Source organism: Chelon labrosus, assembly GCF_963514085.1.
Source record: "Chelon labrosus genome assembly, chromosome: 13".
NCBI lineage: Eukaryota > Metazoa > Chordata > Actinopteri > Mugiliformes > Mugilidae > Chelon > Chelon labrosus.
This window is the reverse complement of record NC_140346.1, coordinates 14,025,515-14,050,059: the sequence shown is the minus strand read 5'-3', so window position 1 is coordinate 14,050,059 and position 24,545 is coordinate 14,025,515. Positions and strand designations below refer to the sequence as shown.

At 41.8% G+C, this 24,545-nt stretch overlaps 2 protein-coding genes across 2 annotated transcripts; both read left to right on the top strand.

Moving 5' to 3' along the window:
* Positions 1–5,282, top strand: kbtbd3 (kelch repeat and BTB (POZ) domain containing 3; the record flags this gene model as incomplete). The annotated part of the gene is made up of 9 exons (XM_084559146.1): positions 1–269; positions 373–538; positions 1,117–1,299; positions 2,626–2,799; positions 2,896–3,180; positions 3,494–3,736; positions 3,825–4,115; positions 4,191–4,340; positions 5,098–5,282. The coding sequence occupies 9 exons, from the start codon at positions 1–3 to the stop codon at positions 5,218–5,220; spliced, it is 1,884 nt and encodes a 627-aa protein (XP_084415272.1). The 3' UTR covers positions 5,221–5,282.
* A 2,644-nt stretch (positions 5,283–7,926) lies between these two features.
* wsb1 (WD repeat and SOCS box containing 1) lies at positions 7,927–19,095 on the top strand. The gene is made up of 9 exons (XM_084559323.1): positions 7,927–8,080; positions 10,401–10,569; positions 11,249–11,532; positions 12,371–12,502; positions 12,788–12,888; positions 15,202–15,374; positions 15,606–15,719; positions 16,690–16,797; positions 17,045–19,095. Exons 1-9 carry the CDS (start codon positions 8,041–8,043, stop codon positions 17,205–17,207), a joined length of 1,284 nt encoding a protein of 427 aa, XP_084415449.1. The 5' UTR covers positions 7,927–8,040; the 3' UTR covers positions 17,208–19,095.
* The last annotated feature ends 5,450 nt before the right edge of the window (positions 19,096–24,545 follow it).

The following is a 24,545-nucleotide window of genomic DNA, read 5'->3' as shown; positions in this document are numbered from 1 at the left end:
ATGGATGAACATCAAGAGTCACCCTCCTGTGTGACCAACACCCCCAGCAGCTGCCCTCCCAGCAGTAAACCTGGCAGTTCTCCACAGTGCAACGGGGTCCAAGAGCGCCGAACCCTACTGCGGGTGTCTGAGTCTCACGGACTGCAGCTTTTGGGCGTGCTCCGATCGCTCAGGGAACGAGGACTGCTGTTTGACTTCACCATCAAGGTCCAGGGACACAGCTTTCCCTGTCACCGCTGTGTTCTTGCAGCTTGTAGCGATTTCTTCAGGTATCTATCTATCTATCTATCTATCTATCTATCTATCTATCTATCTATCTATCTATCTATCTATCTATCTATCATGCGTCACTGCACTGTGCTCTGTGTTTAGGGCCATGTTCGAGGTGGACATGAGAGAGCGTGATGATGGCTCAGTGACTCTGGGAAACCAGTGTCCAGAGGTTGTGCGTTCTTTCCTGGACTTTGCCTACTCCGGAGAGGCACTCATCACGGAAGGCAACGTAGACATGTTGTTTCAGCTCGCCTCTTTTCTCCAGGTACCAATGAACCCACTGCCTCTTCCTTCTTTTATGTGCTGTAACCAGCACCTCTGATTCTGAGTTAGGGTGTTAGTATGAAAAAAAACGTAACCGTAGGAAAGAAACATGTGTAAATCATAAAATGAATGATGGCTAAATTCCATTTCACCGCTTCAGTTTCGGGGTGCACCCGTGCTGTTTCTGTTATGACCATGCAAAATGTCTGTGACACACCTATGGTGCACTCGCTCATTTGTCTTCAGTCATCTTGACTGGGTGGGCTTGTACAGACTATGTTTAATTTGCATTTCTCTCACTGTCCTGCTTGTTCTTTTAGCACCTGTTAGCTGAGGATAACTAATAACTTGTCAGTCTTCCGCATACACAGACTTTTGTGGCCTTATATAATTCCCCAACTCATCTCCATCGATCCAAGCAGAGTTCTAATCAATAAGTGAAAACACTTGTGTGGGTATATGGGTCTTCACTCAGCAAAATCAAGTAGAGTAACATGATTTGAGGAATCTATAAAACGTGTTTCTACACGCAGATATATACCACAATTTTTCCCCATAACGGTATTCTTGTGTCTGCAGGTATCGGTCTTGTCCAGAGCATGCAGTGACTTCTTGATAGGAACCATGGATCTCTGCAACTGTCTGTCCCTCTTGTCCCTTGCCGAGGGGTACGGCTCGGCCTTGCTTCTTAAAAGTGCCAATGAATTTGTGATTCAAAACTTCTCTGACCTTTCCGAAACCCAGGACTTCCTAGATATGCAGGTGAGGCTGGATCCTATACCCGATCACTGCATGAAAATGTGATGGGCTATTGAGTGTGGGATATTGTTAAAATCTTTCCTGAGGTTCTTTTAATGACTCCTCATCCATTTGTATAGTCCTTTCCACCGATCAGTCATAACATTAGGACTGCTGACAGGTGACCGATTATCTCATAATCATGGCGCCTGTCAGTGGGTGGGATATATAGAGCAGTAAGAGAATATTTACGTCTAGTTGTGGTGGCTTAACAACTGGATCAGAGCATCTCCAAATCTGAAGCTTTTGTGTTCTCGGTCTGCTGTTGTTAGTACATGTTGGCTGAGCTGGGTCATGGAGTCATGGGTGGCCAGGGCTCACTGATGCATGTGTAAAGTGAAGGCTTGCCCATGGGGTTCAGTTCAACAGACATAATTCGAATCACTGGACCACAGAGCAATGAAAAGTGGCCTGGCTGTGTGCATGTGCATCACTTACCCGGGGATCACACGGCATCCGGATGCATCATGGGAAGAAGACATCCCTGTGGAGGCAGTGTGATGCTTTGAGTAACGTTCAGATGACCTTCAGTCCTGCCATTCACTTGTATGCTACATTGACGTGTGCTGCGTACCTCAGCATTGTTGCAGGCCATGTGCACCCTTTTGTGGAAATAGAGTTCCTTGATGGCCTCTTTCGAAGGAACACAACGATGAGTTCAAGTCATTGACTTGGCCTCCAAATTTCCCAGATCTCAGTATAATCGAGCATCTGTTGGACGTGCAGGAGAAAAAAACAGTCCGATCCACGGAGACCCCACCCCAGAGCTTGCAGGACTGGCAGCAAAAGGCAGGTCATAATGTTATGGCTGATTGCTGTATCTTGCAGACATCGCACTGGGTCTGCTAGTTACAGGCCGAACTACAAATGATTTTTGGTTGTTTTTAAAGATGAACAGTAGCCAAACTTGTTATTTTTTTGGTATGACTCAGCTCTCCTGACGATTAACGATTAGATATGCAGATTCTCAGCCCTCTTCATTTAACAATAAGACGTGTAGATTTCCAGCCCTTAAAGTCAATGACCAAGATCTTTACATGTAAAGTACTTAAAGGTCCAATGTGTAGGAATTAGTTCAGTTTGCAGAAATTAAATATAAGATGAGATAAGATAATCCTTTATTTATACCACAGACTTGAGGTGCTGTTAAGCTAATTATACCTACGCACAGGGTGTAGTATAAATATATCAGATTATTAAACCTGGCCCTGGACCTCTGACAATCCCTCCGCTCACATTTAAAAAATTCCGACTGTGTTGCTATGAGTCCATTTCCATTGCTCCTCTCAGGTGAATGTGTTGGAGGACTGCCTAAGATCAGACGCTCTAAACGTGCACAGTGAAGAAGTGGCGGTGAAGTCACTTCTCAGATGGATCCACCACGACCTCCCAGGAAGACAGAAACTGTTACCAAAATTGTTGTCTTTTACCCGACTGCACCACCTGCCTTCACCAGCACTAAAGGTACAAAAACCATTGCGCTGGACTTTAAATTTCATGCGTTTCTTTTTTTTTTTTTTGCCTCATCTTTCCCTTGTAACAACTCACCTTCTCTCTCAGACTCTGCGCGATTCGGAGTCTCTCCTCCGTGACGACGAGGCCTGTCTCTCCCTGCTGACAGAGGCCCAGGGCAGAAAGGCTGAGTATGACGGCCTGCTCACTGACGCCAGGCCCGCCACCACACAGAGCTACATCTACATCCACAAGACGGAGGAGAATGGAGAGATCCGCCACACCTTCTGCTACTCTCTGGAAACGGACCAGTGGAGGGAGCTGGGGACGGAGCAGGGAGAGGCCACGATGCCAGACCCACCGGGGTCTTACCTCACCAGCTATGCAGAGAAGGTACATTTAGGATAGAGCTACAACTTGCTACAGCATTCCCAACCCATTTGTTTAATGACTGTTCATCACTAGTTATACTATTAGTGCCGTTGTGGACAAGCCAACAAGATAGTGATTTTGTATCTGCAGGTTTAATTGACTTTTTTGTCTTTAATCAACATTTGATCACTTTTGATTTATGACGCCACAGCCTCCATGATTAAAATCCCAGGTTTAGAGAACAGGGGTAAGAGAAGCGACACCTGAATGGTTTGGTTAAACTAACTAAATCAATCACTTCTAATCATTCACCAACGTTTCTGCTGGATACAAGATGTTTGTCACTGGTGGTTGTCGGGGGAACTGTTGCCGGGCAATCCGCCTCCATGTGGCCGAACCATTCCACGACGCCACTGACGAGGTTTGGTGCTTCTGTCCTGTGACCTTAACCTGCACACCTGCACCGGCCCTGCTGAAGCCCAGGACCATGCACACGGCCGTGACCTGCCTGGACCGAGTGTATGTCATCGGGGGACGGACCAAGGGATCCAGAGGGGGGTCTCCCACTTTGTTGCAGGTAACAGTGTTGTCGGGTGGGATATTCATTTAGATTATTATTATGTATTAGATTTTAATGAGCAGAACATTATTCTTTCCTATTCTAGGTGGAGTATTATAACCCCCTGACTCAGACGTGGGTCTCTGTCAGCCCACTGCCCACTGCCATCTTCTACCCCGAGGCCAGTGCCTGTGGCAGTGTTATCTACACGCTGGGGTCCGAGGTGGAGATCACAGACTCCTTTAACCCCTCGCTTGACCGCTTCTACAGCTATGATGCCCAACAGGACCAGTGGAGCCACCTGGTGGCAGAGTTTGGCCAGTTCTTCCACGCTACACTGGTCAAGGCCGTGTCAATTAATAACACACTGCACCTCTGTGACCTGTCCACTTATAAGGTGAGCCATCAGACGTGCACTCATGAATGCAGATATTTAAACGCAGAGGTTAAAGTGCACCCTTTTTCCATTCAGGTCTACAGTTTTTGCCCAGAGACCTGTGTGTGGAAGGGTGAGGGGTCGTTTGAATGTGCTGGGTTCAACGCTGGAGCAGTGGGCACGAGAGACAGAATCTTTATTCTGGGTGGAGACTATTCACCCGATGAGATCACTGATGAGGTTCAGGTAGGAACAAAACATTTTTTTTTTATCCATAAAAGCTGCTGTACTTTTACTTTTTTAAATTCACAGCTAAAACCCAACTGACAGAATATCTCTTGCACAGTACTTAATGCCGATCAGCCACAACATTAAAAACAATGACAGGAGAAGTAAATAAGACTGAGCAATTCAATGTTCTGCTGGGAAACTTTTGGACCTGGCATTTGTGTGGATGTTACTTAGACATGTAGCACCCACCTAGACCAGACCAGGCAGCCCCACCCTATAGCAATGACACTCCTCGATGGCAGCAGCCATCCCCAGCAGGATGCAGCCTGACACAGACACACACAAAAACGGTTTAGGAACAACTCAAAAAACATGAAAAACAGCACAAGGTGTTGACCTGGCCTCCAAATTCACTAGATCCCAAACTGATCAAGTATCTGTGAGATGCACTGGAACAAGCCTGATCCACAAACGCCCCTCTTCTCAACCCATAGGACCCAAAGGCCTCCACTAACAACATTCTCTGATGAGTCAGAACTGTTTGGGAGACACAAGGGAGACCTACACAATATTAGGAAGGTGGTCATAATGTTATGGCTGATCAGTGTATGCCAGTGTATCTTACACTACAGTAAGTCATTTTTTAAAAAATGAGTACGGGTTTATGTTACATACCAACTGGCGGTAGTCAGAAAGTGTTTCCTCATCAAGCGTCCATGCTCCTGGAGTTCTGACTACACAATACTTCCATGTTTGCTTGTCACCTGTGCAGGTGTACTACAGCGGGAGGAGTCGATGGGAGGAAGTGGCGCCGATGCCCAGAGCGCTTACCGAGTTCCACTGCCAGCTCATCAACTTCAACAGATACAGAGACCCGTGGGGCGACGTCGAATGATTCACTGCAAACACACACACGCGTCTCCCTTGTCTTTCAAACCTGTGCGCATGATGGACCTTTAGCACCTCGAAAGAGAAAGACAATCTTCAACTAACACCTCATCTCCTCCTAGAGATCATCACGATAGCCAAATAATTGATTTATTTTTTTATTTGATCCTTAAAGTGAATGTGTGGCGCGCCTGTTGTCATAGGATCCTTGTTGTGCCGGTCTAAATATGGCTCCTCCCGTGGAGGAACCCTGTTGAGCAGACGATTATTTTAGAAATCCTATTTTACTACCTGATTATTTATTTATTTGTTTGTCTGCTGGATTTACAATCCATTAAAAGAAGTCACATTATGTGTACATTTACCAGCTCTCCTGCAGACTACAGAAGACTATACTATGATGTAACAGTTTTCCTCTATGCCACAGCAGTAAATTGACTTGACTTTTGCATAATTTGTAAAATTTGCAGCCCGAACAGATTAAATGATGTTGTTGGAGTAGCAGTACACAGCAGTTCCTCTGAAGGATCGTTTAAAAGCTCTTTTAACTAAAACTTCAATTGGCAACTCTTCAAATTCCCCCAAACACCAGATTCTATTTTCTTCAGAGCCCAGGTTTTCTATCTCCTAGTTAGCTATCTGTGACGCACTTTATCTCTATTGCTATCCTACCATTGAAAAACACAAATTAGGATAATATTTTCATATTCTGTCCTTCACTGGGGAATTTTCATATTATTTTCAGCAATTTCCCTCCCCAAGTCTTTTCTTTCAAGCTGTAGAAGAGCCACTAACATGCAGCGCTATTTAAAAACTGAGCTAAAACATTCCTGTCAGTACTACCTTCAAAATGCTTGCCTTTATTCTGCTCCTATACTGTTACGTGACCATGCATGCCCAGTTTCTCCTCTCATGACGTGCACAACAATTCTACGTTTGTTCGATGAAATCTCACCTACCGGTCATAGAGGAACAGCTTCTGAAAGGAGAAAAAAAAAGGGGGTCCGCGGTGTGAATCGTGAAATGCATAACAAGTCTGTGTCATGAAACAGGAATCAAGTCCAACAAGCAAAAGGCTGTTTAAAGGCAAGAACTGAACATAAACGTGCTGCTTCAATACTTGTGTTGATGTCTTGTTTTGTGGGAGAATACGGCGTGTGTCACAATCAGCGCTTTGGAAAAACACAACAACGGACGCAACAGCCTGGGTCAAGGTTTAAAAAGTCACATGGGTGACACGGTGATATGGGATTCTGTGTATGCTGCTGTTTAGAGTGAGAGTGCAGTGTTTTCTAGCTGAAAGACAGGAATGGGTCACAATATCCTGTCACAGCCACGTGGGACACAACACACACAAAGCATAAACAGTAACACACAAATACAAGCCTGTACAACTTTGTTGATGCACAAAAAGGTCACGCTTTTAGTCGCTTTGAACAGATCTGTGCTTGTTAGGCTTTATGAACTGGCATATAGTTCAAAGTTAGTCAGATTGATGACACAAAACAGGACACAGCTACCACTTCTTTAGGCTGCGATCTCACAATGGACTGAAATTGAAGAAAGAAGTCTACTCCTTCTTGTTACACACGCAGAATACATAATACAATGCAGTCTTTTGAGATGATTCATTAAATGAGAATCAGTTATTTGGCCATGTGTACACACACATACAGGAATTTGACTCTGGTCACACATTGCTCTCTCTCTACTTAAATACAGATATACAGATGAACAGCAAGGGGTTAAATAAAGATGATGTTTACTGTTAATTACACACACACACACATATATACTGTATATACATATATATGTGTGTGTGTGTGTGTGTGTGTGTGTGTGTGTGTACAGCAGTACTTACAATTACATGTACATCAGCCGACCTATAAAAAAGAACTACAATTCCCATGAGTCACTCCTTCACGCAAACGAAGAGCTGTGCATGCAGCTCAATGGTTTATTGAGTAGACTATACTGTATACTGTTACTTATTAACAAAATTATCCAGTTATCACAGGATGCTAGCAACGACACGTGTTACCACAAAAAAAATTAAAATAAATCCACGCGTCTGGAATGTACGACTGGACTCTGGCCAATAACCTGGACCTACAACAATAAAATAACTTGGACTGATGTCGCAATAATTCTTGCCAAATACTTTTTACACAAACCCTAAGTCTTATAAGCTATCACAAGTTTCTTTTTTTTTTTTTTTTTAGAGTTGTTATTTTTTTAAAGTTGATTTTATCCAAGTTTGCCATTTCTCCTCACCAGTACCAAAGTTGTTTTGTTAATTCGACCCCAGACAGAAGTATGGAATAGATCGAATTTTGTTACTTTATTTGCTTATTTATGTGTTCATTTAGTTTTTTTATTTATGCATTTATCTTTTTCTTTGTTACTGTGTTGATTTCATTGTGCTCCCGTTTTGTATCCGTTATTGTTGTTGCTGTCTTTTTTTTTTTTGACCGCTTGCTTATATCACATCGCAGTGTGAATACTCTGCTCCGTTTAAATATGTCCACATGTAAACCTGTTAAGAAACCTAACTGCTTATTTGATATGTATCCATAAGTGTATGCATCTTGAACTTATCAATAAAGTTTGACGAAAAAAACGTTGGCAAGAAACAATGTACGTTCTTTTTTTCAATAAAGTTAAAAAAAAAAAAAAAGGGCTGGCGGAGGGATCAACCTACGTCAGCAGGCATCGGGAGGCAAAAAGGCGCAGCTACTTCCGCAACGACTGTTTATTTCCTCGAGATATCGTCGTACTATTTACTGTCCGTGCTCGGCTTTTCTCTTAGGTCTGTGCCCTTATTTAGATGGCAAGCTTCCCAGAATCTGTAAACGAAAATGACATAGGTAAGTAAACGGTTTTATTTTGTACTTTATTTGAAGGGATGTCCCGAGAGAAGCTTGGTAGAGTATCTGACGCCCGCCATAGTACGCTGAAAAAATATCGCATTGAACCAAAATGGGTTCGTGTAACGTATCGGGAAGCCCAAATGGTGTTTTACAGCAATATATCGTGGTGTTTGTAGCCGGAATTGATTAGAAATTGTACCAAATATCATCGAATATTGTGATTTGTAGCTTACGTCCTGTAGTGGCGTGTATTACAGCTGGCGTCAAAGTTTTGCTCATTTCGTGCTCGACTCGGGAGGTTGAATTATATGCACCGTCTCCGTAAACCTCGAGTGTATTTCTCGGTTTTATAAACCTGTAACCCGGTTGGCAAGGTTATATTACTAATTAGCATGGATAAATCAGTTTATTTCATTTTAAATCGTCAGCGCATATCTTTCCCTCCCCCACACATCAGCAGTGAAACACAGCCTGGCCTCGTACGTGCGTGCTTCCACGTCAAACGTTACATGACTATATCCTCTTAAAACCTGGGAGTTAATTTTTGTCCCAAATGGCTGTATTAAAAAAATTAATTAAGCTACAGAGCTGAAACCTGCTGTGCCATGTCGGGGACAGCCTGGCTTTTACAGTTGTAAATCATTGTTTGGGGTGTGACATGTGCCACCGGAGCTCTGTTTTTCTTTTTTTTTCTTTTTCAAAATGGCTGACATCTCGATTACGATTTACAGTAGTTATAAAGTGGATATTAGATTTATGTATTTATTAATTAGAGAAATGTTTAATCTAATATTCAAATAAGTTTTATTCATATGCACAATATTTTAACCACAGATCAGTTGACTTTTTGTTAATTTCCCCTTTGTTGGACATACTTAATCTGTTTTTACTTAAAGTTCTCAGTATTTGACTTTATTGATTTCTGTATAAAATAAATTAACATTTGTTACATTTACTTTAACTGTAAAAAAAAAAAGGAAAAGAAGATAGGAAAGACTGTGAAAGTAAAAAGTGTGTTAGTCCAAGTGTTGCTTACAAGTCTAATAATAGCATTTACCAAGATATTTGCAACGATATTTTCAGATTTGTTGAAATGTTGATGTTACAAAGGTATTAAAGTGACCCTGATATATGCAGACACTGTATTCTACTGTATAAAGGTTATAGTTTTTCTTTGTTGTTGTTATTGTTTGTTCAGGACAGCTGTCTCCGTGCCCATGTGCTTTACAAAGTTACCGTGTCACATTTGACCTTTTAAAACGGACTTCATCTCAGGAACAGTTTTTATATTCACAAGCAGTTTAAATTGCGTAAAATATTCCACTCGCTGTTGGGTTAAATTCAGGAGCAGCCCGTCTGTGTAAAAATATTCCACTCGACGTTGGGTTGGGTTGGGTTTGCACGGTTGGCCAATCGGAAGCCTACATCTGTGACAAGCCCTCTAATGTGTTAGCGAAAAGGTTACTGGAGGATGATTGCCGTTCCAGTGGCTTCGTCTAAATAAGGAGAGGCGTTGTACTTTAAACTGTCAGGCAAGTTAGCTAGATTTCTTGGTATTGCCTGCAGAAGAGAGAGTTTTACTCAGAACTGCAGATGGGATTTGAAAATTTTATTGAAAACTGGAACTAGATCACACCCCCCTGTGATCCAATTTGGGTCAGGAGCAACATTTAACAGTAGCAGTTAATGTGATGTTATGTTGTTTTTTCCACAGTAGAGAATAATCTTGAGTGTATAAATAGAAAGGGGAGAAAGTTATTAAATTAAATAAAGCACAGATTCCTCACTCGGATGTATGTACACCCTCAATCGAGTTGTCCATGAAGTAGTAAGGCCAGTAACGGATAAAATAAGATCACAACAATGTTTAGAACTGCTGATCTTACACGTTACTGCTGACAAATATCATTATCATCAGTGGCCTTGTGTTCTGCAAGGATACTAGTTTATCTGTTGCTGATAGGGTTTTCATGTGTAGTGCATCACGTAACTTGACTGCAGTAAAATACTTGGAAAAAGAACAGCTGGGTTGCCTCTGGGACTGACTCTGCAAAGCTGGGACTTGGAGAAAATGCAGTACTTCAAATGGCAGAATTTTGTCCTAAAAAGGCTCACTGTTTTCTACATTTGGTTTGGTTTGCACAGTTAGCCAACCAATCAGATGGCTGCATCTGTGACAAGCCCTCTCATGTCTGAGTGAATGTTTACTTCAGGATGATTGGAGTTCCTGTGGCTTGGCCTGAATAAGGAGAGGGTTTGTACATGTTTACTGAATATAGCTGTGTAACACCACTGTTGTTGTTTTTTTTTTTTTCAGGTAAGGCTAAGTTCATTGGTGAACTCCTGGTGCCTGTGGCTCCTTTCGACCAGAAGTCTGGGCGTGAGACTTGGACAGTTGCCTTTGCACCCAATGGTTCCTACTTCGCTTGGTCTCAGGGGCATCGCATTGTCAGGCTCATTCCGTGGACAAAATGCCTGAAAAACTTGTAAGCGTTATTTTATTTTCATTCATTTAGTTTTTCTCCGTTGTAGATTAATACTGAAGACATCAGTGCATATTAGGACACTGACACAGTTTTGTTATTTTTACCAGAACACTAAAAACCCAATTGCACAAGTGTTCGAACGCCTGAGTCGAAGCAATATTTGACTTTATGGCAGCTCTGTCTTTTTGGATAGAGTCTAATAACCATTTTGACTTGAGAGTTTTTCCCCACCCTTGTTTGCAGAAATGTTTTGAATAGTTCAAATTGTGCAGTTACTTCCTGTCTGACCAGTTTTCTCTTCATCTTATCATCAATTTTTGAAGAACGCCATGTTCTTGATAATGTCTGATGCGTCACTCTTTGACCACTGTCTTCACTGTATTCCATGGTATGTCTTGGAAACAGTTTGTAGCCCTTACCTGAGCAAAACCATTCCCTTCCCATCCTGTTGATGCTTAGTAAGCTTTGCATGCAACTAAGAAGATTTGATTCTTGGAAAACGGCCGATTTTTTTTTTTTTTTTTTTTTTTATTGTCATCATTATTCTCTGAAATGTGTCACTTTTTTTCCAGTGGCATTACATAGGTTGTAAATGTAAAATCAAATGTGAATAAGTTCTCACCTGGTTTACTTCCTGTCCACCAAAACTAATGTCTTTCTTTAACCTTTGTTGCTGTAGTTCAGTGGGCCACGACGGAGAGGGAACCAATGCCTTGAGCCCCCGGCACTTGTCCCGTCAAAACAGCGACGGAAAACAAGTTATCCCAGTGTCGGGCGAACCCCGCGAACACACCATAGACTGCGGTGACATTATCTGGGGCTTGGCTTTTGGGTCCTCGGTGCCTGAAAAGCAGAGCCGCTGTGTCAACATCGAGTGGCATCGCTTCAAGTTTGGCCAGGACCAGTTGCTATTAGCGACAGGTCTCAACAATGGTCGTATCAAGATCTGGGACGTTTACACGGGTGAGGACACATTTTATTTAATTAGAATGTTTTTTTTTATTTGATGATCTTTGAGTTGATAGTCATATTTAGTCATTGAATTAGTCCATTTGATCTCTGCAAGCACATACAATGGATATAAAAAGAATCCACACAATCTACAGCCTTCCACTTAAGTCTGTGAGACTGAAAATCTGTTTTTCAAGTTTTAGCCATGCTTGGATACTGCCTCCACGTCCCTTAACCCAAACAGATGTGAGATAGTTGGGAGCACCCTGTACGTGCCAGAAAAAGCTGCACTTCATTTAATGTTGCTGATACCATCTCAACACTCCCTGAACAGTTTTTCTCAAAGCGCTTTGGCAGTCACTGTGGCGCATTCGTTTAAACAATCACTTGTGAATGTGTGAACACGGGAGTTTTGCTCAAGCACACTTTGGCATGCACGGGGGATTGAATGACTAACCCCAACTTGTTCATCCTGCTTGTGCTTGTTAAAAGTATTTATTAAGTACAGATCTCAATCCCCTTTTGCAGGTCGATATTTATATACACTGTGGATTGTGATGGTATGCTCTAAAATAACAAATGCTTCTACTTGTTGAGAGTAAAAACCTACAAGTTGTGGCATTTTGGAGGCACTGAATGAGCACTAATAGACTAATAGGTCTGAGAATAGTGAAGGGTTGTTGGAGTTAAATCATATGTCTCTCGACAGGCCACCTCTAAAACATCAGTACATTACTTGTTTGAACTTTAAAAACAAGCCTGATTAATCGTTTGTTGTTGCACCATTTGTGTCATCTCTGACACACGAGTGAGTTTTTCATGAACCGTTTGTTTTTTTTGCTCGTCTCAGGTAAATTGTTGCTGAATCTGATGGACCATACTGATCTAGTGCGAGACTTGACTTTTGCTCCTGACGGCAGCCTTATGTTGGTGTCTGCATCAAGAGATAAGACCCTTCGTGTATGGGACCTTAAGGATGATGGTAAGTAGATTTACAAAAAAAATAAAATAAAAAAAGCCCCAAGTGGCATTAATTAACAGGAACGCTGAAGTAAATTTAAATAAATACATCACAAAGCAGACAATGGTTTCTAAGACCAGTTCTGAAAAAGACAAAGAGGCCGCTCCTTGACCCAGGCTGGGTCTGTGATGTGTGCCCTACCCTCCTACGTCTTGTTTTTGCTGTACCGTCTCCTGTTATTTAAGGAATGCTGCAAGTATGAGTTGTCTTGTTTGTGTCAGTACATCCATATTGTTTGTCTTGTAGGTAACATGGTGAAGGTTTTGCGGGGGCATCAGAACTGGGTGTACTGCAGTGCCTTCTCCCCTGACTCCAGCATCCTGTGCTCAGTTGGCGCAGGCAAAGCAGTAAGTATTTATGTTCCTTTTATCTCATTTTCTTGAGTATGATAGCTAATCTGTATGTATTTGCTTGCTATCAGTTATGCTCAGTCAGCCTTCAAATTACAACACACCCCACCTGCCATCCCTGCCCTCCCATTTCCACCTTGGAGCAAACTGTGTGCAGTGTCATGATGAGCTGTGTTACCTGCATTTAGATGCTGTTTGGTTTTTGTTTGCTGTGGGGGGAACAGGATTTTTGGTGTTTTGAAGTTTGCATGCACAGCAAACGATTGTTTTTACTAGTGTTATACAGGTGAAATAATTAATGTCATATTTACAGATACTAGTAAAGTTCTTTACTGCAGGGGAAAGCATTTTGCAAATCCCTGAAAAATACTATTCTGCAGTTCTTTAAAGATTTTAAATTTCATGTAAAACTTGCATATTATCAAAGGTCAGCTAAGAAAATCAATTCAACCTTTTATTACATGTTGAAGTGAGTTCCTATGTTTCTGCAGCCCTGCAGGCTGTGTTTCTGTGTATCCATAGACTGGCCACCATTAGTTACTTAACCGTATTTACACTGAATCCTAGATTAATCTGAGCATGGTGGTAATACTACACATGGTGGTAGTTTTGTTAGGTTGTGTGTGTCCCTACAGTATGTGTCTTGCTCTCCCTGTCACAGGTGGTGGCAGAGCTCAGTGTGTGATTGGTTTTGAAAGGAGCGCCGCGCTGACATTTTGAGCAGCCGGTGTAAACCATGGACGCACAGTGCACAATGCCCCAAAGGCCTGGCCAGGGGCAGCCTGGCACCTGAGCCGCAAGGTCAATCTGTACGTAGGTGCTGCTCCGTGTCTGTCTACCTCTGCTGTCGCAGTTCCTCTATTTATTTTATTAATTTCAGTTTAAAACTGTTATTAAACGGGTGGTTAAACCTGTCTACTCCCTCCCAACTGTCTCCCAAACCCACCCCCTTACCTTCCCCTGTATCTATAAATAGTTCCCTCTAACATCTGCACATGCTAGCTCCTCTTTTGTCGCTGGGATTTCTGCTACTTTCAGTTCAGTATATATTTATCTTGTGGCATAGAGAGTAATATTTTAATGTGGCCAAGTTGAAATGTTTTAGAAAACTAGTCAGCCAGCTGGAGAACAAAACTACCACTCCCTTCTCTGTCAGAGTTGGCTAGCAGCTGCTTTGTAAGTTGTACACCTGGTGCACATGATGATAATAATGAAAACAGTATTTGTTCCTTTTGTAAAAGAAAAAAACAAAACAAAAACAAATGTGCTTTCATAAAGCATTGGAGTAGGAGAAAAGAACAATTGGTAACTGTGTATAGTTTTCTATCACGATGCAGACACCCCAGGAATTAAGCAGAGAAAATGATGCTGATGTTTTTACCTGAAAGTGGGGAGAGGAAAAAAAGAGTAAACCGATCCCCCACCCGCACCCACCCGATGGAATAATTAGTTTGCATGTGACTAATATATTTATAGGTGTTTTGTTTTTAACTGCATGCATTAACATTCAGTGTTTGCAGCACTTAAATATAGCAAAGGTCTAACAGTCAAAAAGTGACAAACATGTTATTAAATGATGCTCCCGAAGAGCGGAGACATTGATACGAACAGTTGAGCCCACTGCTTACTGTTGAAAGAAAAAATGCCTCCACAGATTTCTACCTCTACCTTCTCTATCTATCTATATGTATGTGTGTGCGTTCGTGTTTGTGTGTGAGAGAGAGTGGTACGGGTGTGTGTGTGCATGCTTAAGTGTACTTTGCCAGAGGTATGAATCCTTTGGCCATGGCCATAAAATATTCTTTTCTCTTGCAGTATCTGTCTCTCTCCATAGGCTTCTGCTGGAGATGTGAGCCTATTGTAAACACAGTGAACAAAAACTCTGAAAGGGGAAACCAGTGGAGTAACATTATGTTACCTTAAGTTACTTGTTTTGTTTTCTCCTTTTTTTCTTTAAAAAAAAAAAAATGTTGAAGTATTTCTTTAGTACTGAATGATATTTAAATTATGGTCAAATGCTTTTGTTTCATATCTTTTATCTTTGTACTGTAAGTGGCTGTAGATGATGTGTTCACTTAGACATAGCTTTGCAGCTTGTGTCTCTTTCTCTTTTGTTTGTTTGGCCTGGTTTAAGGTTACAAAGCATTTCAGAGACACTGAGCATAACTGTTAATTCAGTTTTCATTGTTGTTACTTAAATCAAGTTGTTAATGCTATATGCACATAGAGTAATTTTTAGTGTAAAATAGCACCTCTCTACCCAATCCATATCACTCCATGGGCTATAACAGTCTTTTCTTCAACTTGCAGGTGTTCCTATGGAACATGGATAAGTACACACTGATCCAAAAGCTGGAGGGACACCACAATGATGTGGTCTCTTGTGAGTTTTCACCAGACGGGGCGCTGTTGGCCACCGCCTCATATGATACCCGAGTTATTGTATGGGACCACCACAAGGCCACTATCCTGCTGGAACTTGGGTAAGACATTAAACTCTGTGGCTGGGGGAAGGTTAGGCTACTGAAGGGTAATGAACTCTAAAACATAGCTTAGCAGCATGAGTAGAGAGAAGCCGTGTTTGCATGCCAAGGCCGATAGAATTGCAAAACCCTGAGCATACTGAACAAAGCAAAGGTGTGCTATGAGTTGAGGCTGCTGTGTACCTTTAGCTCTAGTGCTACTACTGAACTCTTTCTCTCGTCTTTCTCCAGCCATCTATTCCCTTCTCCTTCACCAATATTTGCTGGAGGAGCAAATGACCGCTGGGTTCGCTCTGTGAGCTTTTGTCCCGATGGCCGCCACATTGCCAGCATCACTGACGACAAGTAAGTGGCGAATCAATTTAAGTAATATTACTTAACTGGTGGTCCATTGTAGTGTTTCTGTTAAGGGTGGGTCACTTGGTTTGCATTGCATTCGTAGTGCTTTTAATACCAAACCAACAAAAACTGGAATTTTGTGTTTTTCCTGCCGTCTGTTCCAGGAGGCTACATTTATCAGCGTGTGCTTTTTTTTTTCAACTCTAGATAAACAAGTCCACTATTTATAACTAATATTATGTTGTTTAAATTAATTGGCATGTGCCCAGACAAACCTGTTCAGCTGGGTTCCTCTTGAGTGCATGTTTGCTTACTTGGATGGTGGAGCACAGAAAAAAACAAACAAAAAAACCCCCACTGTGTTAGGTGGAGTTTGTTTTTCCAGTTTTTTTTCAGCAAGTCAGGAGTTTCAGTTGGAGGACAGAGCTACTTTGTGTTGGTCTATTTTGGACGGTTTAGTGTCACATGAATGACACAAGGTTGCCGTTAATCAGTCTGACTGCTGCCTGGACAAACACTGAAAAACATGTTGAGGGGAAAGCTCTGGTATCTGTAGGAAAAAAAGACAAACACTGCCAGTTATAAAGTTTCATGAGATAATGTTTTCATTGTTGGGATTGTTAAATTAGTCCTACACTCTGAATTGTCTCGTGTCTTTCTAGAAGGAAAAGATCAACAATACATTTATTGATCACATTTACAGAGTCCTGGAATTATCCTGTGCCTCCAGCACCACTTCTAATAACTTACTTGTCTCTGTATGCACTAAATATGAAGAATGTATTTAAACCCTGGGATGAGTGTCGGCTGTTCTTTTAAGGTGAAAACACCTCAGCCAGTTATTCAGCAGTAGAGGCTGTTTAGCCTGGACTTGTATTATTACATTGATTCAAGACGGTCCATTTTAACTCTATGACTACACTAGTATTTTCTTGCACTCGGTGTGGATGCTGATTGTTTTTTTCTGTCTTTTCAGGCTACTTCGTTTCTGGAGCATTGAGGATAGGGCTCCTCTGGCAATCGCCTCCGTCTCTAACGGCCTCTGCTGTGCCTTTTCTGCTGAAGGAAGTGTCCTTGCTGCTGGGTAAGACAATAGCAAATGTTCAGAGAGACACCCTGCTCAACACACAGATCACATTACAGTGTGAGTCAACATGGCACTGCCATGAGTCACATCCTGTCTCGTGACAGTGTCAGCAAAACCGCTCCTTGCTTGTTGTGTCAGCTTGCCTTCACCACTGCCAGACTGTGAGCAACAATTTAAAAACCTATGAATGCATTAGAGTTTTCTGCCTTCTGTTGTTTGACTTATCCTCACTCTTCTATTTTAGGACTCGTGATGGTAGTGTGCACTTCTACGAGTGTCCTCGTAGCGTTGCCAGCCTGCAGCACATGTGCAGAATGGCTCTCCGGCGGGTGATGACCACTCAGCAAGTAGAGACCCTGCCCATTCCCACTCCGCTATGTGACTACCTGACCTATAAAGTCATCTAATCTCCAGCCCCCACTGCCCCAATTGCACTTGTTGCTTCATCAGCATCCTGAACAGTGAATTTTTCATAGAACTTTGAACGAATGAAAGTGACAAGGACAGGAGGAAAAGAGTTACGTTTTACCCAAAACCCCAAAGCCAGGTCAACATCTCAACCCACAATATTTTGTACATATTTATTTTTGTATATGCTTTTGTAAATGAGCGTACTGGGACCTGCACACCATCCATACATGTAAGGACAGTTCCAGGCCCTCCTGTTTCTATCAACTCACTGCAATACCTTTTAAGTGTTGAGCTCCTCTTCCAGTTGGCCCCTGCTCTCCACCAGCGTCAGTAAACCCCCTCGTCTTTTTTCTCTGACTTGAAACAGCTGCTGCAGTTAACGGAGAGGCTTTTCAGTGGTGCTTGCTCTTTAATGTCAGGTTTTCTTTTCCGTTTGCGTGGGGGAGCTAGCTAAAGGGAAGGGAGGATTTTGAAGGCCAATACTCAGATCTATGAACTACTGATACTGTGTTCTAGTATCTTGATATCACATCGTCATAACATACAAATCAAAATCAAACCTTTTATTCCTGTTTTACAGATTTTGAATATTCTCATTCCTACCGTCACGGCACGCCCACTTACTCAGTGAAATCTGTAGAATTTTAATGGGGTAAGCAGAGTTAACATTTACCAGATGTACCAGTCACCATCTGATTCAATAGGTTATGTAACCAGTTAATGTTTGTGGTTTAGTCAAACAAAGAGGCATGGTGAAAACACGTAGAAGCTAGCTATCAGTACACCACTGGAGCCTGAATAATAAATCAACCAGGCTTATATAATGGCTAATATGAGATAATTGTAGATGTGGTTTTGGTGCATATTCCGGTTGGTAAGTGTCTCTGTATAATTTCCCTTCAAACTCTGTTGTAAACTCTCACAAAATGCCTCAAACTTAAAATATAAACAGTTAACTTTAATTGACTTTATTTGTGTGATTGTGTATTCCCTGCGGAGGACCGTGCAAGGCCTTGGAACCAGTGTTAAATAATTTCAGAAAGTACCTCTGGCACTTAACTTCTGCCAATATTTGAACTTGTACATATTCCCAGAGATATCTATGTAAACACAATCTTGTGCCATGTCCATGAACATATCAAGACGTTTTAAGCTTTCTATCACTTTATTTTGTCATTTATATCTCGTTCTTCTGTTGTAGTACATGTGTACTTGTGTATTTTTGTTTTTCCTTTAAATGTGAACATGTCAGCAAACGACTACACACGTCTTATTGCTTCGTTACATTTAATTACATTAAGCAATTCCTGAAGGTAATCTAAACCCAACCAATCAGTTTCCAGCCTCGACATTCAGATCACAGACCCATCATGTTTACTAATGGAAATATGTGCGTGGGAATCGGTTAATGATCCTCAGATGCAGCACTACCCGTTCCTTGATTTCCTGTTTGTCTGTGAGAGAAGACGTAAAGAAATGTAATGAGCTCTTAGTGTGAGGAGTCCTATTTGTTTTTCTGTTGGGAAGTGGGTGAACAACGTCTGTCCATCAGACATTGTCTGACAGCGCTAATGCCAAAGGTTTTCCTTTTTCAGAGGGTTTATGTAAATGGTTGGGTTCTCATAGATTGTGCTGAAATGTTGCGTGAATGGACTTTCCATACATAGCTCACTATATGGAATCTTAACAGGGGTTTGCATTACACTATACTTGTGTACCTACTACTATTGAGATTGGAAAACACAATCCTGCCTCTTGAGATGCAGTATGACGCGGTAAATATATCAAATATATATGAATGTTTGAAGTTACTGCAATCGTCATGTAATGTTTTTGTGTATCTGTGAGTTTCTTGTTTCATTAAAGGCTTTTTTGACAAAATAATGGTGGCTTTTTTTTTGTTTTTTGTTTTTTTATATATAACACTCTGAAAGAATAAATATTAGGATTTTAAATCGTGTGGTTATGTTGAAAGCCTTTTGCTCATAGTGGACATTAAAGGACGTGTCTTCAGGTGAGTCGAAGTGCAGAAAACATGTCTGTTAGATCCAAGTAGCTTCTTCACTTTTAAAGTACTGGAGGTGAGTTGGGATTTAAATAGGCACATCTGTAGGTTGTCCACATTGGTCCATGTTACCCTCTGGTAGTACAGTCCCCTCAGTTCTGCTAACTTTCCATCTTGATACCGTCTGACCACGTTTATCTAGGCCAAATTACAATCTGATGTTGCTGAACTTGCTCTTGTTTATGACAGGAGGCACCAGTATTACCACCTTGTCCTATGTGGGGGGATGGAGTTGGGTGTCCTTTTGAAACATCAGCGGTTTGTTGTGGGAACATATGGTGAGAGATTCTGGTGAGAAACACAGGGACTGGATGCACTCACTATCTTTTAGGATTTTATTGCAAGAACAGAGATGATGCATTGTGTCCCGAGTGTTTTGCTCTGTCTTTATTGTTTGTCTTTGCACTGTCTGTATTGTATTGTTTGTCTTTGCACTGTGTCTCTCGTTCTTGCACTGTTGGCATTGTTTGACTGCACTGTTCGTACTGTTTGCACTGTTTTGTATTGGCTGCATAAGTTTACACACGCACACTTTATGACCAGCCCTTTGTACTGTGGTCCTATTAGTGATGGGAAGTTGTACTCTTTTCTGCGAGCCGGCTCTTTCGGCTCCTAAACGGCTCTTCATGTAGTATGTTAAAATATATTTTAACACAGCAAATACGTATGGTTAGTGTGTTGATAAGCTCTTTTGCATTCAATGTTTCTATGAGAAGCCTAATAATTGTCTCATTTTGTGCAGTTACTGTTTGTGTTACAAAAGCATTCTCACTTTTGTTTAATATTTCAGTAAAACTTTAATGAACAAAACACTGCAATCAAATTCCCACATGCAAAAGCATAACCAAACTCAGTACACAAACGATATAAATGTCCTTAGTGCGTATTGGCGTTGAGAAAAATCAGATGCCTCAGCTTTGACAGGTTGGTGCGATTTCGTAACTGCCCCGTTCTGTCTTACTCAATCAGCCACAGCCTCTGCCCCCCTCTCTACTTTCAAATAATGGTATGATCCTAAGTCCTCACATGTGATTGGCCACATGGCATGCCCATCAACATAAAGTTCTGCCCCCTCCTGACGTTAGCTGAGATGAACGAGCAAAAGGGAAAAAATAGTGGAGCGGGCTCTCACTCCATGGGAATCGGCTCTTCTGATTCACTACCGAGCATCGGCTCTTTTGCGCACGGCACATCACTGAGTCCGTAGCTCCATCACTGTCGTCATGTAGCTCCATGGTCCTGGTGGAACCTCCTCTCACTTCCCTGTATATGGTTGAAAGGACAATGACTTTTGACTTTTGAGATTATTAGTACATTTCCATTACAGGTTGGAAGTGATTCCAACGCAACGTGTCTACAGTTTCTTGAGTGCCCTCTTGAGGCTGGCCACAAAAACACGGTTATAATGCCCAACTTCACAGAATAAACAATATTTTAAATGAACCTCTAAATCTCTCATTGTGGCCCTTTTATTTCAGGTTTCTTCCGTAACCACGTTGGCACAGCTCACCTGGAGATATTATTTAAAAAAGGAACTCATCTGCCGTGACATTGTACCACAATGCCGTGACCCGGATTCGAACCGGGGTTGCTGCGGCCACAACGCAGAGTACTAACCACTATACGATCACGGCGAGCTACGATGAGCTGAGAGCCAAGCCCGTCGCTCCGTGACTCGTCCCTGTGCGTCATGACGTAGGCACACGAGTTAGGTCACTATTCATTTATTTATCTCCGCCGTTATGTAAGTTATTGTCGAGACCTGCACAAAATTACAACTCTGACCATGGAGGCTTCTATACGCACCGTAATCTGCAAGCAGTGACAAATGTGACTGAGGAAATACGTAACTTAACTACCTACGGCTCCGATCAGGCATAACATTATGACCACCTTCCTAATATTGTGTAGGTCTCCCTTGTGCCTCCAAATCAGTTCTGAGTTCTGACCTACAGTCAATGGTTCTGACCCATCTGAGAATGGTCGTACCAGCTTTTGCACCACTGATGAACCACTGACGTGTGACAGTGTGTCGTTTCCCCCCCATGTCTAAATCTGCACTGACACAGCTCTGTCAGCAGATGGCAGTGTATACTAACTTGTTCCTAAAAAACATGCAAGTAGGCTACTTTCCTCCACACGTTTTTTTTTTAGTTAAAAAAACTTGAAACTTACAAAATCAGTCTTTTCCGGTCTTTCAAAATGGACATGCAATAAAAGTCGCGGCTTGAGTTAAAATGCATAAACAGTTATTTGTTTAGAAACCTATATGAGAACATTACACATTATGTGACTTGATCATGAGGTAACACTGCTCCATTGGCTTGCAGACACTTAGAAGGATTGAACTAAATGTTTATTTGTAAATCCAAACCATCATGGTATTTCTGCCAGATTTTTTAATACAACATTCTTGTCTGAACTCCTCATTTCTATTTTTCTACCTTTAAATTATGATGTCATGTGTCACCAGAAACACTGGTGGAGGTTTTGTAGTATTTTGATGTCTATTTAAGGTGTTTGAAACAGCGGATAGCTTTATTTTAGGCCGGCCCGTTGGAGACGACTTATTGCTCCTTGGTGGAAATACAAACACGGAAACGTGTTTCAAACCACGCACTGTCTAGAGGAAGCGGTAGCGGCAGTGAGCGACACGTCTTGGGGTCGGAGTTTGAGGAACAAGCCGCGCCAATGTGGAGGAATGGGCTGGGGAGATAGGACGGGGGAACCAGCAGGAGACGAGGAGGATCTGCACCGGTGCAGTCATCCGGAATCTGGCGGACACTTCAATCTCCAGTCTGCAGACTCTCAGGACCAGATACGTCGTTTTCAAACACCTCACCCGACCGGGGAGTCACCGCTCTTTCGAGGTACGGTGGAGATCAGGGGCGATTCTAGGAGGGGGCTTGTAACAGTCCTTAGCCCCCATCACGCTGTCATACAAACAGTACAGTGTGCTGCAATTTATATATTTGTGCTTTGAGTAACTTTTTTACATGGTGTAAAACATCTTGAAACCCTGCTTGATTGTCGGCATGCTGCTCTGTCTCCGTCCCTCCCTCCACCTCCTGTCATGTCTCTCCCTTTTCTACTCCTCCTCTTTGCTCTGTGAAATTAAACAAACAGCATATGTGGTTAACTAGAAAAGTGATTCCATGTGCTTCTGTAAAATTGTCTTTTTTTATTTTTAGTTGTTTTCTTTCTTGGCTACATTGTTTTCCCACTTAACTTCACTCTCTGCCCGTTTAGTCACCTGTTGTTTCTGCTCTTGCAAATCTCGTTGTCCTCTTCCTCCCCCCCTCCCTCCATCGTTGCATTGAGGATTACACACAAGCAAATTCCGAACAACTAGGAAATGACAAATAATCTGTTCATGATGGCACATAAATTAGTATGAGCTCACTGGAGGTTAAAGAGCAGAAGCTACTTTGGCTCTATGCTATGACTTTGACTAAGTGTCCACTCTCCTTTTCTCTGTCAGACTCTCTCTCTCTCTCTCTGTTTGAATATTGTGCTGCTGCTGGTTATTAACCCAAGAGAGATGAATTACTCACACATGAGTCTCCCGGTGCAAATATGCATAAGCAGACACTTTAAAGTAAAACGACATGACAGATAATGACACTTCTAATAGGTCAGGCTATTCTTCAGTATTTCAGTTCGCTCTCCATAGATGTATCAGCTAGTCTACTGGCTGGAGCCTGCAGACTAAAAGCTAGACTCTCAATCTAACGTTTTTGACACTTCTAAGAGAACAAATATACACTTGAGTAACTGCTGCTCAAGATGACTCCTCGTATCTTTCTGCACTTTTGCATGCTATTGTTTCAGGTAACCTGTTTTAAATCTGCACCACTTAAATGTTTTGTGTCATGAAATGAGCCCTTGTCCTTTCTGCTGTGAGCAGCTCAAGTCTAATCAACAATGTGCATGCACTGTACACTGACGTCGTTATACAGAACGTTACAAAGGAAAGACTTGAAACAGGTTGTGAGACGTATTCTCCTTTCAGACTCTGTGGCCCGAGCGAAGATTTTTCTACTCTATTGGCCATTCACACCTATTTTTCCATTGTCACTAGTTACACTAGAGTGAATCCATTAATCTTGCATGTTTGGGACCGAAAAGGTTGCGGGTGTAAAATAAGGAGTTGTTTGTTCTTGTGTTTGGGCTTTAAGGTCTTTTTCTGTTCAGGTTCAGGTGTGTCTTTGTCTTCTGTTAAATTTTAGTCAGCTTCAATTCTCCACAGCTTGCAGCTCAGACCATAGTGCTCGTGTCAGAAAATATTTTTATTGATGTTGTCAGGCATGCAAATGCATTTCTTATCTGATCCTTTGATTTGTGGCTTTTATGAAAATTAGATTACATCTCTAGCTGAGCCTGCAGTAATGCTATCTGTAACACATCTGTGCTTTTTGAAATATGATGGTGTGACTGTGAAGCTGTTGTAGCCATTTGAATCGTGCAAAAGCTTTGTCATCTCTGATCAATATTCTTGTTACCGTGAATAGCTAAGCAAGTTAAAGATGACCTGATTTCCAAAAGGCATAAAGTTAAAGATGACGCATTTCTTAATTTTTGAAGCAAGATTAGTTTTATTCCAATCTTTTATGGTTTTGGTTGTTTAACAAAATAGGAATAGGCCCAAAGGAAAAGTCGGGGCACCCTGCAGGTCAGTGTCATAAGTATACGTCTTGCCATGACAACCGCTTTGTGAAAAGGTCCCGTAGGTCTGAGAGAGTTGGAAAAAAATAAAAATAAGTACAGTGTATAATCCAACATTTCTTTGTAACTGGTGGAGGTAGAGCAGAGCATAGTATTAACTAAATGAAAACGCGAATGAGTCTGGAGGAAGTGTGGTTATGGCATCGATAATGCGGCTCCGTGTGGTGCAACTCTTGGGTAATGCTGCATAGACTCTGTCTCTAAACTCACAAAATGCCGCCACTCATATGTCGGACCCCAGGAAGAATAGCTGCAGTTCTGCTGCAGCTAATGGGGATCCAAATAAAACAATAAAAAAAAAACAACAATCATATCCCCAGCAAAATAGCGTCAGTTTGGAAAATGCAAGTAAGTGGGGATGCATTGTCCATATTTATATACAGTCTACGGTCAGGACCATGGCAAAACCTTGATCCTGCTTCTCTTGAGGTCACATTATTATTGTTTGGTAGGTACAGCCCTCTATTCTGCACCCCTTTCTCCATGCATAATGTTGTTCCCTGCAAACAAAAAGTACCATTTTAACTTTTTTTGTGTGTAGAAA

Bases quoted from the DNA above. Each gene is read 5' to 3' on its own strand.
- wsb1 (XM_084559323.1), top strand. From the start codon at position 8,041: ATGGCAAGCTTCCCAGAATCTGTAAACGAAAATGACATAG. The intron at 10,570-11,248 runs GTAAGCGTTATT...TTGTTGCTGTAG, and splicing joins ACAAAATGCCTGAAAAACTT to TTCAGTGGGCCACGACGGAG. The intron at 12,889-15,201 runs GTAAGTATTTAT...TTCAACTTGCAG, and splicing joins CAGTTGGCGCAGGCAAAGCA to GTGTTCCTATGGAACATGGA.